Source organism: Furipterus horrens, unplaced genomic scaffold (assembly GCF_987537825.1).
Source record: "Furipterus horrens unplaced genomic scaffold, mFurHor1.1.pri manual_scaffold_5, whole genome shotgun sequence".
NCBI classification, from domain to species: Eukaryota; Metazoa; Chordata; class Mammalia; order Chiroptera; family Furipteridae; genus Furipterus; species Furipterus horrens.
Genome location: NW_028327175.1, coordinates 162,903,442 through 162,918,503, shown reverse-complemented (window position 1 = coordinate 162,918,503; position 15,062 = coordinate 162,903,442). Strand labels below are relative to the sequence as shown.

The 15,062-nt window shown below is 39.0% G+C and overlaps 1 protein-coding gene across 2 annotated transcripts; it reads right to left on the bottom strand.

Annotated features, from left to right (window-relative positions):
• Positions 1-59: 59 nt before the first annotated feature.
• Positions 60-10,575, bottom strand: NUDT13 (nudix hydrolase 13). 2 transcript variants are annotated; one of them, XM_090278197.1, is made up of 8 exons: positions 10,488-10,575; positions 7,548-7,687; positions 6,182-6,316; positions 5,269-5,375; positions 4,383-4,508; positions 4,107-4,218; positions 3,290-3,444; positions 60-2,317 (listed from the first exon to the last, which is right to left on the bottom strand). In XM_090278197.1, exons 1-8 carry the CDS (start codon positions 10,568-10,570, stop codon positions 2,117-2,119), a joined length of 1,059 nt encoding a protein of 352 aa, XP_090134323.1. In that variant the 5' UTR covers positions 10,571-10,575; the 3' UTR covers positions 60-2,116. The 2 variants fall into 2 exon arrangements, with proteins under 2 accessions (XP_090134323.1, XP_090134324.1); XM_090278198.1 differs by lacking the exon at positions 7,548-7,687 and having other exon boundaries at positions 10,488-10,572.
• Positions 10,576-15,062: the final 4,487 nt, after the last annotated feature.

Here is a 15,062-nt window from a genome sequence, read left to right as displayed (position 1 = left end):
GGGGTGTGCACAGGTGTTGAGTCAGCAGAATAAGAAAGCATCAAGCCTCTGAGAGGAGATTTACATGCCCAAGTTTAGAATATTGTTTAGTTTTATTGAGGATTACATGTTGGGTACAGATAGGAAGGTAGTCAAAAATAAGAAATGAAATGAGTTGCTTTTTTATTCCAGTTACCAGAAATGACCTTGACCCGGGCTCACTCTAGTGACAGCTACATTTATTTTAATATTTTACTGGTTTTTACTATTCCACTTCATAGATCAGTAGGGTTTTATTTATCCTTAGCACCTTCATAATCAATTGCCACATAAACATTCTCCAGCCCAGTAAGCCCTGAATCAAAGTTTCTTTTATTTATGTCATTTCCAGTATCCCAACCCTGTCCTCTTGCCTCAGCTTTCAGATACCCTTGGTGTTCTAAAGCAAAGCTCTCTTCCCACTCATTGCTGGAAAACAAAGTTCAATGTCGCAGCTTCTCCTATTACCTACTCTCATCTTTTCTTTTTCAAAACAACACATCAATCCAAAAGCAAACAGTTACTCCAATCGTAAATTTGAGAAACACCACACACTCCCCTTTCTATCCTGTATTTTCAGACTGGGGATGTGTACACATGTGCTCACAAACACACCCACATAGAGATAGAAAAGATTGGGATATGGTAATACACATGGACCCTGAACTGTTTTCTTCTAGCTACAAGATATGAGGAAATCTCAGGACCTCTCTTTCGAGAGTGCTTTTCCCTTCTACATGCTGGGTTCAGCTCAGGTCAGGGCAAGCTGCCAATCTAACAGGACAATCAGATTCCATCAACATTTTATCCCTCAACATGTCCTGATGAATGCATCTTGATTTCCCAATGTAATGATGGTTTGCTGGCAATAGTGAGAATAATGACCTTTGGTTTCAAAAGGAAATTCAGTGCTTCAACTTTTATAGTTCTAGAATCTCTTTTACTTAGTCCTATGGAACTCTGATATATTCATAGTCTTATGGTCTTTGGCACTGATATATTTAACCACAAATTAGCGTCTAAAATCATCTGAGGATAGACTCTCCCCAGCCACTCATTCCTCTTTTCAAACTGGCCTCCAACAGTATTTCTGCACATTGTTTCAATTGTTCCACACACTTGGAACCTGGACTTAAACATTTGTCACACTAATAGATTCCTTTTCTCCCCTGCCCCTCCAAATTCTCACTTTCTGCAATTTCTTCACTCAGAAAATACATCTGAATGAAGGTATGGAAATTCATTTCCTGCAGATAAATTCTCCCCTATGACAAGATATAAAATGGGATATATGAATGGTGAGATTCCTAAGTTTAGTTTATCCCATAAAACTCAAGAAATGGTTCACCCTAGCTAATAATCCCTTAGTTGAAGTTACAACACTTACTGGATGTGCAAATGGCAGCAACCATTTTACACTTAGGAAAACAGGAATGGCAAAGTGATAATCCTGGCCTTGCATCACAAACTGAGCAAGTAACAGCAAAAAAATCCACCTTACCATCTTGTGCCTCACTGGGACGCAGTGCAGCTGGTTTATTACAGAGGGCTCTGAGGAAGGCCTTAGATCCCATTTTCCTCATCCCTTCAGATGACTTAAAGAATTATGACTTATTTAACTACCATGTATAAAATAATCACTTGTATATGAATTCAAAAATGTTATGTTGTGCTGTCTTAAGTCAATGGGGATAAAAAGTAACTCAGTGGGTTGAGATTTGCTATATATTTTTAATACTAAGATAAAAGTTTTAACCAAAATTATAACAGGCACATGTTGGCAGTTAGATATAAACCCAGCATTAACAAGCCATATGCCAAAAGTTGTTTGCTCCCAAAGCCTCAGAGAAAATGGGTGAACAAGGGCCTACATCTAAACTATAGCGTTGACAATTGTCACTGTGGCCTTTTTGATTGCCTCTTAGGAGGAACTGCTTTCATTAACACTGCTAGTAGAGGTGTCTTGCTGTAGGCTCTTCTTACTCTCTGCCTTATCATGAGGTTGGCTGAATATGGCCTTTTGTCACCTCCCCTTTTCAACTGATATTTTATATTCCACTCTGAGATACTGAGGAGGCATCTAGGTGGCCTGATTGAGCTAAGCAGGCAGGGAAGAACAAGTTGGTTTTTCCACCCATTCCTTAATCAGCTGGTGGGCAATGGCTAACTTAGGGGGCAACCAGAATGGGAAATTCCCATTCTGTTGCTTAGTATATGGGTCACTTCTCTTCAAGGCCATGACCACCTCATCATGACTAAACCAAGCAGCTGCTTCTAGTTCTCTCAAGTTCACCTGGATCTGAAAGACATAAGGAAAAACAATGTAAGATTAGGAGCTCCAAAATTTAGAGTACTGTGGCCAAAGGTGAGAAAATGGTTCTAGAACTGAGCAATCTTAGAAGGTGATGCTTGGGGTCACAGGCTGGGCGATAATCAATTCTAGATATTTCCCAGAAGCAAAAGAGGCATAATTAAGAGATGAGAGTTAAATATATTTCTAATAGTAAAAAAAAAATTTTGTTTAATCCTGGAAGTACAAATACTAAAATATTAAGAGTGGTTAACATAAAGGGGTAAATTATGAATAATACTTGTTCTTCTTTGTGCCTGTTGATTTTATAACATACATATGTTACGTTAAAAGATAAAGGTTAACAATACTCAAAATGCAGTACCTTCTCAGCAAGAAGCAAAGTAATACAAACTGAATCTATAGGAAGCTGTGAAAGATTAAATATTATTCATTCCACAGACACCAAAACACAATAGTCAGGCTTTGGTAGATAGGAACCACAATGCCATACGTCAGGGATGCTATGGGAGAGCAAGATGAGGTTGGGTAGGATGCTATCTTAAGTACCTTTCAACCAGAAGGTCCTATAATCATTATTATTATGTAATCGATAATAACTATTAGTGCCCAATGTCCTGATTGACTTGAGCAATAAGATCAATCTTGAAATCAATCATTAAATTTGATACATTATGTGCCTAATCTATGGGAGATGCTGTTAAATCCTGATGGTGAAAGATAAATTGTCTCATGATTGAGACATATGCAAGGAAGAATGGTGATCATGTTGGCACTCCCAGTTTCCATGGTGATTATTTTCCTTACAAGACTGCAAATTCCTTAAGGATATAAATCATATCTTACACATCTTTGTATAATCTAGACAATACTGGACTAGACAGGTGCTTAGTGGGTGCCTACTAATGAGCTTGGATGAGGCAAAGGAAATACCAGCATATGAGAAGCATCAGAACTGACCTCTGTCTGTCCTGGATTCACAGCTGCATGACAAGCAATCATGAGTGAGCTGTTAGGAAAGGGCCAGTGCTGGGATGCAGAGTACTGCAGTCTTTCCACCTCCAAGCCCACCTCTTCCGCAACTTCTCGCCGGACAGCCTCTTCCAGAGTTTCACCTACAAGCACTCAGATTAATTCAGGACAGCCCTGCAGCAGGAAGGGTGATACAGATGCCCATCTGTGAAAGAGTAACACTGGCTCCAAAGTGTCCAGGAAATACTCTTGGGAGAGACTTAAATCTCTGAGTCTCTACAATACGAGAAACCTACTAGGTTACTTATAATACAAAATAAGAGTGGCAGTGAGAGAGGTTACTGCTGTCGTCAGCTTTAATAGAATTCTAATGCCACATTTTACCACTTGCAAGTTTTACCCCAGTAACTGAGGAAGAAAGCCTGTAAATAAATACTGAATTCTAGTTAATATTACGCATGCTGAAAGAGGGCAAGTGTACTAACATCTGCAATCTATGCATCAAAAAATAAGATGGATTGATGGGTAGGTAGAAGAATGGTATGTGATAAAGTAAGTATAAAAGATTACAGAGTCTAAGTGGTGAGTGTGTGGGTTTTCACTGTATAGTTTTTTCAACTGTGCTGTATGTTTGAAAGTCTGCCTACAAAATATTAGAAAATTATAATGCCAGAGGCATTTTCTTGACATAACAGGGAAGAGTGTGCTTGAGACTCCAAGCACTGACAGCAACATAGAGAAATAACTACTACTGATGTGCTTTTGTGTCTTCCAGTGTCATCTGTACATGCCCTAAACTCTTTACCTATATCACAAAAGCCTGCCAAGGCAGAATACATTCCCTTGGGAAAGGAGCTCTGGCGGGCAAGCAGGCATCGAGTCCCATCTGACACCAGAGTAATCACCACAGGAGCAGTCTAGGAAAAGGAGAAGGAAACTTAGACACTAGGGCTTTGGAGCCTGTAAATAGGGTGAAGGGAAGAATCACCAAGGAAAGCCTTTTAATTGTACAAGCTTCCATCCCCAGGACAGAGCCCTGCACAGCCTTCTTGGATTACTGTCCTTTTAAAGCAGTGCTTACCTGTGGATAATAGGTGATCTTATTAGAAGGGCACACACGCTTGCTGCCAGACATATTCTTCTTGGTGGGCTGCCCACTTCTGCTGCAGAACTGATGAGCATCATGCCAGCGGAGGAGAGCCTGAGCCTAGCAATACAAAGATGGGCTTGGTTTCATCTGGAGAGAGTGTGAGGCTCATCTATAACAGTGCGGGGCCTAGTACTTAAAGCAGCTCAAAGGGAAATGCCAATGCCTTTCCAGTTCACCTACTTTAAATGGCTATTAAGGTTTAAAATAAAGAAACTATTGAACATATTCCTCCTGCATTTGAAATATGAATCAAAGAAAGCATATTTTAAATGTATTATGAGTTATTTAAAATATATGTAATACATAATTATAATGAACACCCATGTACTTATGACCCAGCTTAAAAATAAAACATTTACAATATAGTTGAACATCCCAACATGTATTCCTCCTTAATAAAGTTTGAATGTTTTTGCAAATAAAAGATGTTTTAGAGATAGCTCTAAATTAAACAGATAATCAAGAGCACTTTAGCAAATGAAATGTAAAGCTGTGAGAATGAGTCAAAGCAATAAAAAATAATTTCTCATAGGAAAAGAATATGCATGACATGCTGAGGGCTATTAAAAATGTTTATGAGGCTGATAGATGCCGTAGAGCTGCACACCCTGGTCCTGACAGCAATCCTGCCAAGAACAAGGACAAAAGAAAGAATAAGCAGTCTCCCTACAGCACATTGTCCTCCTGCCAAGGTTTGTAGGAAGAACTATAATCTGTAAAAGACCTCTAATCTACTCTAGCCTTGTGTTATGCATGCAATATTTGCCCTCATGTACTGCTTTACTATATTTCCTACAGAACTGAGAAATCCATCTACCGTGGATAGCAAGGAGGCATCCTTCATATTCAGCTGAAAGAGAGCCTTCCTCAACTCAATGAAAGACCCTTTGAGCTCTGTCTCCATTTCTGGTTTCTGTAAGGAATCTAGAAAATAAGAAGAGAATGAAATGAAACAATGTCAAACTGCCTCAGGCCCCTGTCAAGTATATCATATTTCAACAGTGTTTCCGGAACTTGCCAAATAAGACTCAGCTAGGGAAAATAAAGAATACACAGGTTCTCTAGCCCTATGTGGAGATTCTCAACAGCAGGTGAGTGAGGCCCAGAAATCTTTATTTTTAACAAGCACCAGGTGATTCTTATATTTAGGTCAATCTGGGAAACAGCATAGTGCTATTTCACAAGCTCCTTTTCAGGGCAGTAAGTACATTTGTACTAGCCAAACAGTGTCCCTGGAAAAAAGATGAAATGGGACCCCTAAGCTCCTATCTGAACCTCAGGTCAGTGGCATTACATTTGGACACACATCCTGAGCGAGAGAAGGAAGGCCTGAGAGGAGCCATAAGCCTATAGCAGACCGGTTCCCAAATGCAGGTCTGAAGACCCAGAGCTACTTCAAGGTGACATGTTTACTCACTTGCATTGATAAGAGATACAAGAATGATGTCGTGAATTTTAAAACATTTCTTATGACATATTTATGACATCGAAAATATATAAAGGTACGGAGAATAATACAATAAACGTCTTTGTATCCACCACCTACTTTAGAAATAAAGCATTAAAATTCTTTTAAGTGACAATAGTAAATGATAGTATTTTGTTATGTCCTAACTTAAAAATAGAAAGTTGATAACCTTTCTCTAGTCCTAATTTTTTTGTTGTTGAAATTTTACTATTATGTAAAATCCCAAAGTCTGGGAATTCCCATTAGGAATAATGCTGTGTACCATTTTTGGAAGAGGAGTTATTTAGACCTAGATCCAGAGCAAACCATGCTTCATGCTGTTCAGAGCATCCAATCAGCACGGAATCTTCTGTTCTTTGTGTATCCTGTCCAAACTTGCCCAGGAGCTTTTCCAACTCTAAGAAACAAAAGAAGGGAGGGGAGAAAAAGGCTTTAATTAAACCACCTGAGCCATCTTAAACTTACAGAAATCATCTACTTCAGCTTGAATGAAGTAGGTATACCTGGCTTCCAGTCGCTGCCCTGCAGCCTATTAGCTACATAAACTTGGTCTAATCGCTTAACCTGTATAGGCCTCCATTTTTCCATCAGCAATCTGAGAAGTTCAGATTAAAGAAGGAATTCTTTCTGTGTAACCCTGTATTACTCTATGATTGTATCATGAAAGGAGCATATCCCCTAGTTCCAAAGACACATGATAGTTAACTTATTACAGCACTGAAAAAAAAAAGTCACAGTTGAAATGGTAGAGACTAAATCAACTGTATAATTTAGTCTCCAGGTTTTGCTCCTTTTGTGGGCCAGAGTAGAATATGCACTTGAACACCCAGTCTGTGTAAGACAATTGCTTTCTAGGGAGAAAACCTGTCCTCCTGTGCATGAAAGACTCATATTTATTTGTTAGTAATACAAGAAAACATTGCTAAATCTCTAAATGTTTATTGCCTTTTGATGGCACCCTCATTCTTCTGTAGTGCTAGAAGCTCCCTATCCAGATACTCCAACATCTGCCCCACAATGTTAACTGGCAATGTATTTCAAAGTTAGTCAGTATATAGTGACATCATATAAAACCGGAAGTATCTTGAAAGCCAAATCCCAATAGCTTAGATAGCTCTAGTTATACACCGCAAAAGAGTTCTAGAGACAAATTAGTTTTACTTCACTTTTAATTTTGATACTCCCAGGAGAAATGAAGTCACAATGCAAATTCTGGCCAGTATAATACTGTCTCCTCCATGGAGGCTGGAAATCACCAGTCTAAGGCAGGGGCTGGCAAAATCTTTTAGGCTTTTGAGCTCTGTCACAACTACCCTGCTCTGTCATTAGAGTGAGAAGGCAGCCATAGACAATCTGTAAATGAATGAGTGTGGCTGTGTTTCAGCAAAAATTTATTTACAAAACGTGGCAGGTTCCAATATGAACAGCAGTTTTGCTGGCCCCTGGTTTAAGGCAGTAGCGGTTCTTACCATTTGACTGGGCAACACAGGTTTATACACTAAGTAATGAATTGACAGAAGCAGCTTGAAAAAATCTGGACTTTAAAGTTGGAGGATCCTTCTCAGAATGCAATATGGACCCAATTCTGCTTAGTGGCCACAGATTGGTCTCCTCTACTTTGGGCTTACCTAATAGGCTATACTGGGGCAGCAGGTATTGATGTTCTGATTTCTGAAGCAAAGGAGCCAAGTTATGAAAGAGGTAAAATGCTCCTGTCTGCTGGGCCTTTTTACATGCATCATCATCTTCTTTCAGTTCAAATAAATACCTGTGTTTTGGAAATAAAGCATTATAAAACCACATTTATCTACTCGCACAGCGTTCCTCTTTGAGAATCCTATTCCTGCATCCCTCTCCTTCCCCAGTTATTGCCTCTTATTCATTTACATGCTACATTGCTCTCTAAAGGATTTGAGGTGGCTGCAGGCAATCAGTCTCTCCTTCACCCTGCTCCGTACCCTGCCACTACTTCTGTGTTTGCACTTCTGTTGTACTATCTGTTCATTTGTCTGTCTCCCCCAAAAGACTATGATCTCTTTAAGGGCAGGGTCTGTCTTACTTCTGTATCTCCAGTAATTAGAATATTGAATGGCTCAATTCCATAAATATTTATTGAATTGAGCTTCAAGGGTAATAAATATTTACTGAATTGAACCTCAAGGTACTTTGCCAATATTACATTGTGAGGCAAGAATTTACCTGCAGTGGATTGAAAGGAAAACAAGTGCAGTGATAAAACATCAACCACAGAAAACATGGAGATGGAAGCAGACTACATTACTGCAGACAAAGAGTCAACACTGTACCTTCAGTAACTCTCATTCAATCTAGGGAAGACAAAGAGCAAATTCCATCTTCAACGCACCCTTCTTTCAACTATCTAGTCCCCCAGGTGGACACCATTTGCTCCTTATCTTTACTGAACGGACCACTGATGGGAAAGTGAAGCCATTATTTGACTTATTTAATGAGTGTAATATTTTCAGTAGCCAAAATAAAAATGTGGAAAAGAGAACATCATGTAAGGAGCTTCTATTGTAAAAGAAATTGTACTGGGGCAAGTTCTAGGCTTTTCCTTCATTAAGGATGGACTAAGTCTATTGTTTTAAGAGCCTGGGAGCCAGGTCAGCTTTCCTATGATGTGGGCGGGGGGTGGGGGGGTGGAGGGGGACTGAATGTAGATTCTCTTTCTGGACCTTAGAGATAACTATTTTTGCCTGTTGAAAGCCCTAAAACAGACCCTTGGGTATATGGCATATTTTGTCACTTAAGCAGGAAACCAGGTTTACAGATATATTTTGTAGGATCTTCGGGTTTTTGTAATACTAGTAGGCAGAGTTGGCTCAGCATGAAACTACGAAGCAAAATGATAAACACACCCCAGCAACATCTTTAGAAACCTATTCTTGACTGTGTGATAAAAGGCGTTACAGTGATCTCTTTATAGACAGAAGACAAAGGAAACATGAGATTTTAATACTTGTGATATTTTTAGACTTATTTTGAGTGATTGCAGCCTCCTGGGGCAAAGACTCAATGCATGTCAAAGGAGAGACGTTTGCCACTCAGAGTTCCCAAATATAAACAATAGAACAAACACAGCTGCCTTCCTAGAAGAACAGAAAGAGTGGTACAACCTGTGCTTTGCCTTAATGACCCTACAAAGCAAAACACAGAGGTTAAGGTCTTAAACCTGGGGCCTCACTGGAACTGGAACTGAGATCCAAAAAGTTTTACATTCTTCTTGATCAGAAACACTATTTTTAAAAATTCATTTTCCCCCTTTAGTTATAATAGCATGGAAACCATAAAATTAAGATCAGACTTAAACTGTTTTGTTCATATTATAAAAGTAAAAAATAGTCATTCTATAAAAATCAGGAAATACAGTTATCAATTTTTTCATAAAAGGAAATCAAGAATCCCACAACTCAGAGATGATTACTGTTTACACCTTGGAATTCTCCAAACTATTTATTAATATTATGCACGTATGCATGTATAGGTCGGTTTAGAATCATACCTACTAACTTGTAGCCTTTTTCCTTAAACATATTAACATTTTTTACACCATGTCCCTTACTAATAGAACTTTCTCATGGTTTTGATTAATTTTTAAATATATTTAATCCCCTTAACAAACATTTTTTAGAATATTCAATAAATCTGTTACTGGCTCAGCCTGAGAACTGCAAGTAACCTAAGTGCCCCAAAATATCCCAAACAATAATGCATCTTTGTTGTGTTCTCACCCTTGCTCATGTGAGACTGTATGCTAGTGGGCCGTTACATTTTTGAATGGCACTCATATTTAGCAGAGCTTTCTCCATGGGAAGCTGTGGTCATGAGTGTTCCCTCCAGAGGAGTTTTACATTTGCTTCTGCATGGTGCCCCAGGGGTATTATTAGTCTAGTACTACTACTTAAATTCTTTCCTTCGGTAGGGGAGTTTTGGACCACGCCATATAGATGGTACTAATTTAAACTCCCAGACCGTATGAGAGCAGGCTAGTGATTTCAGATTCACAGGTATCAGATTTGCCTAGGCTGTGACAAAGAAGTCACATAATTTTTCTGTACTGGTATAGATTTATTTTTTCTAATCTACTTTTCACTGATGTTTAGTTCTTTGGTGGTGGTGGGTACCAGGATTGGAGTTATTTACCTTATTTTCAAGAAGCTTCATGAACTATTTATTATTCAGTATAGTTTTTAATTCCATCATATAGGTGTGCCATCATTTAATTTCTCTCTACTTGTTCATTCAGCCACTCAACAATGCTTCAGTGCCTACTATGTGCCAGGTACTGTTTTATGCACTAGGGGTATCACAGTAGAAAAGACACAGTTTCTATCTTAATAGAACTTATATGTAAGTATGTCTGGTATTTTAGATATTGGATATTTAGTTTATTTAGAATTTTTCCAATTACAAATAATTTTCAGTGAACATCCTTGTATATAAACTTTAATCATACAACCTTAATCTTCAATATAGGTTTTTTGAGATCTTTAGAATTTAATTGGCCAAAGATTGAATAATCAGAGCTCAAGTTGGTCAAAACTCACCGGGTCTTAGTGACATAAGTTGACAGCAGCCTATAGCACCAAAAAGATTTTCTCCTGCAAGCAATTCCACAATACAGAGACATTATCAGGTCCTTAGAGGAAAGAGGAGTTAAGAAAAAAAAGATCAGCCCTGGCTGGCATGACTCAGTGGATTGAGTGCTGGCGTGTGAACAGAGGGGTCACCAGTTCGATTCTCAGTCAGGGCACATGCCTAGGTTGCAGGCCAGGTCCACAGTTTGGGGTGTGTAACAGGCAGCCAGATATCAATGTTTCTCTCCCTCTCTTTCCCCCTCCCTTCCCCTTTCTCTAAAAAGAACTAAATAAAACCGTTTTTTACAAAAGATCACAGTATGCAGTTTAAAGTAATGAATCACCAGGAGGGTTATACTTTAAGCCAGAATAGTATTACTTTTTAATATTAAGAGAAACTGAATAGGAGTCAGATGATGGCTTCTAAATTGCATTTCTTCCACTAACTAGCTGTGAGATTTTAACTTTTTAATACCCCTTTCCTAATGCACAAAATCAAAGCCTGTTCTGCCTACCTGATCTGTTGTTAAGAGAATCAGCTAACTATCCACAGGAAATGTGTGCTTGCCCTTCCATATTGTGGATTTGTTGCTGGGAGGTAGTTGCTGAAACAAGGTCAACATTTCTCCCCTCCCTTGTATATAAGGAGGGCCAAAACTAAGTCTTAACAATGGAATGTGAGTGGAGTGATGTGTATCTCTTCCAGGCTGAGGCAGTTAAGAAGTGGGTATGCATTTTCATCCTCTTTTTCCCTCTTTTGGTTAGAAAACTGCAGGCAGAACCATAAGATGGAGAAGCCTAGATCCTTGAATCACTACATGAAGAAAAGCCACCTGCTAACCAAACCCCTCCTCATCCTTGGACAACTTATGAGTGAGAAATGAACTTCTACCATTTTAAGCCATTGAAATGTCAAAGTTTGTTACAGCAGCTAACATTTCTCTAATAGACGAAGTAAGTCTGGGAGTGTCTGCAGAGTAATGGAGCCATGTTTCTCAGAATATGTGAAAACCAAAGTCCCTCTGATTATGAAGTAGAAGGAATCCTGTAGATAAGAAAAATATAAAATCATGGCCATTAGGAAAATATTTCAAAAGGCAGCTATGCAAATCTACATGGATCTAATAATATATTTTCTACTTTTTTTGTATGCATAGTGAGAGAAAAAATGCTATGTCTTAAAAGTATATTCTGCAGAAGGTGATTCCTTTTAAATTACACATCAGTGAGTATTTTATTTCCCACGAGAAACACATTTCATATTAGCAATAAAAGAGTCAAAAAGTTCCACTGAAATGAGAAAATCAGTACAGTTAAATAACCAGCCACCCTTTCAACTGAGCCCAAGGGAAACAAACTTTGACACCAAACTACGGAGGAACATCTAAATTTTAGGCCTACTTCTTGGTGGCATGATTATGAAACACTGATCCTTGGACAGTTTTGGCTACCTTTGTACTAGCCAAGGGTAAATTATATTTAGCAAGTGACATTCAACAGAGTATTTACTGAGCACTGACTTTACGTGAGGGATATTAAGGAATACAAAAATGTGCAGGTTAAAATTCCTGCTCTCAAGTGACTCTAGCGGGAGAGAGAAAACAAATAATTCCACAGGAGACAACATGTGATATGCAGGTTACAAAGCGTCCTAGGGGAGTGTTAAAAGTGATTAGACTTGTGTGATATACTGGAAGAAATGTACTTAAAGTCAATATTTCTGCCTCATATACATCTGTAAGAATGTAGTAAACATTCTTTTCAACTAGCAAGTCCACTTTTAGGAATTTATCCTAAGAAGGAAAGTATATGTACAAGAATGTTAACTGAAAATTATGATAAAAGGGAATAATACACAGCTGTTAAAAAATAAATAGAAAATAAAATAACAGTAGAAAAATATATATGTAGGAAGTGAGAAAGATATTCAGGATATATTAAGAAAAGAAAGTAGTATTTGGTTGGTTTAACCTGATCTAATTAATTTATTAAAAAAGGACATAGCCCTGGCTGGTGTGGCTCAGTGGATGGAGTATTGTTGGCCTGTGAACTGAAAAGTTGCTGATTTCCGGTCAGGGCACATACCTAGGTTGAGGGTTCAATCCCCAGTCTGGATACATGCAGGAGGCAACCAACAAATACTTCTCATATCAGTGTTTCTCTCCCTTCCTTTCTCCCTCTTATCTAAAAAAAGAAGCAATGAAAAAATGTCCTTGGTTTAGGACAAAAAGAAAGAACATATACATACAAGAATACATAACTTAGATATGTATTTATTAAATATTTATACTTTTATAAAAGTATATTTCATTAATTACACTGTTACAGTTGTTCCAATTTTACCGCCTCTGCCTGGTACCCCCTTCCCTCCAGCAATTCCCCCCCTTAGTTCATGTCCATGGGTTGTGCATGTAAGTTCTTTGGCTTCTCCCTTTCCTATACTATTCTTAACATCCCCCTGTCTATTTTGTCCTACCAATGTTGCTTCTTAATCCCTGCACCACTTCCCTCATTCTCCACCTTATCACTCCTGACTGATAACCCTCCAAATAATCTCCATATCTATAATTCTGTTCCTGTTCTGCTTGTTTGCTTAGTTTGTTTTATTTTTTAGTTTTTTATTATTTAAAGATTTTGTTTATATTTAGAGAGAGGAGAAGGAAGGGAGAAAGACAGGGAGAAAAACATCAATGTGTAGTTCCCTCCTGCACATCCCCAACTGGGGAGCTCAGCCTGTGACCCAGGCATGTGCCCTGACTGGGAATTGAACGGGTGACCCTTTGGTTCGCAAGCCAGGGCTCAATCCACTGAGCCACATCAGCCAGGACTTTTTTTTATTCAGTTGTTGATAGTTGTGAGTCTGTTGTAATTTTACTGTTCATAGTTTTGATCTTCTTTTTCTTAAATAAGTTCCTTTAACATTTCGTATATTAAGGGCTTGGTTATGATGAACTCCTTCAGCTTTACCTTGTCTGGGAAGCACTATCTGCCCTTCCATTCTAAATGACAGCTTTGCTGGAGAGACTAATCTAGGTTGTAGGTCCTTGCTTTTCATCACTTTGAATACTTCTTGCCAGCCCCTTCTTGCCTACAAAGTTTTTTTTTGAGAAATCAGCTGTTAGTATTATGAGAACTCCTTTGTAGGTAACTCTCCACTTTTCTCTTGCTGCTTTTAAAATTCTCTCTTTATCTTTAACCCTTAGCATCGTAATTATGACAGGTTTTGGTGTGGTCCTCTTTGGATCCAATTTTTTTGGGACTCTGTGCTTCCTGGACTTGTATGTCTATTTCCTTCACTAAATTAGGGATGTTTTCCTACATTATTTTTTCAAATAAGTTTTGGATTTCTTGCTCTTCCTCTTCTCCTTCTGGCACCCTTATGATTCAGATGTTGTGACATTTAAAGTTGTCTCAGAGGTTCCTAAGCCTCTGCTTGTGTGTTTTGTTTTTGGCTTCTTGTTTCTTCTTTCTGTTCTGGTTGAATGTTGATTTCTTCCCTTTGTACCAAATCACTGATTTGAAACCCAGCTTCCTTCCCTTCACTGTTGGTTCCCTGTATATTTTTCTTATTTCACTTGTGTAACCTTCATTTCTTTCTTTTTTGGCTGTACTCTATGAGCTCTCTGAGCACCCTTATCACCAGTGTTTTGAACTCTGGATCTGATAGGTTGGCTATCTCTGTTTCATTTAGTTCCTTTTCTGGGGTTTTGTTCTGTTCTTTTATTTGGGCCATATTTCTTTTCCTCCTCAATTTGGCAGCCTCCCTGTGTTTGTCTCTGTAAAATAGGTAGAGCTGCTTTGACTCCCTGTCTTAGGAGCATGGCCTATGTAGCAAAAGCACCTGTAAATTGTGTGAGGCAGAACCCTATGTAATTGCCATGGCAAGGCTGCCCACTTCACTGGTTTGTGGCTCTATTTGTGGTATGGGGCTTGGAGAGGGGACAATGCTGTTGCCTGGCTTCTGGTGATTAGCCCATCTGTCACCCCATTTCTAGTCACTTCACCCACTTCCCATATGCAATTTGCACCCTTCCAGTTGCTGCCCTGGGGTTTGCATACATTCTGAGACCATGCGGGCCCTTTAAGCGATGAAAACCTGGTAGTTTCTTCTACCACCCCAGCCCCCACTGGTTTTTACCGACAGAGGTAATGGAAGTTTATCTTCCTGGTGCTGGAACCCTGGGCTGTGAGGTCTGGCCTGATGCTGAGATTGCTGGCTCCCAGGGTATCACTCCTTATCTTTATCCACCACAGATGAACATGAGACCATCTGTGCCACCACCACTGCTGCTTGTCCGAGCCACACTGCCTCTCCACCCCATCTCCACAGCTCTGCCCCTCCTACCCATCTGGACAAATGTGGCTACTTTAAATCCTTGGTTGTCGAACTTCCACATAGCTTGATTTTCTGATGGTTCTGGTTATTTGTTTTTGAGATCTGGTTGTGATTGTTTCTATGGTTGTGTGAGGAGGTGAAGCATGTCTACCTAGCCCTCCATCATGCTAGGAAGCCCTCAATATTTGTACTTTTAAAGTGACTAGAAG

Excerpts from the sequence above, each read along its gene's own strand:
- NUDT13 (XM_090278197.1), bottom strand. The coding sequence starts at position 10,570 with ATGTCTCTGTATTGTGGAATTGCTTGCAGGAGAAAATCTTTTTGGTGC. Across the intron at positions 7,688-10,487 it reads ACTTATGTCACTAAGACCCG|GTATTTATTTGAACTGAAAG; the intron begins GTGAGTTTTGAC and ends TCCAAAACACAG. Across the intron at positions 2,318-3,289 it reads TGAATCCAGGACAGACAGAG|ATCCAGGTGAACTTGAGAGA; the intron begins GTCAGTTCTGAT and ends TATGTCTTTCAG.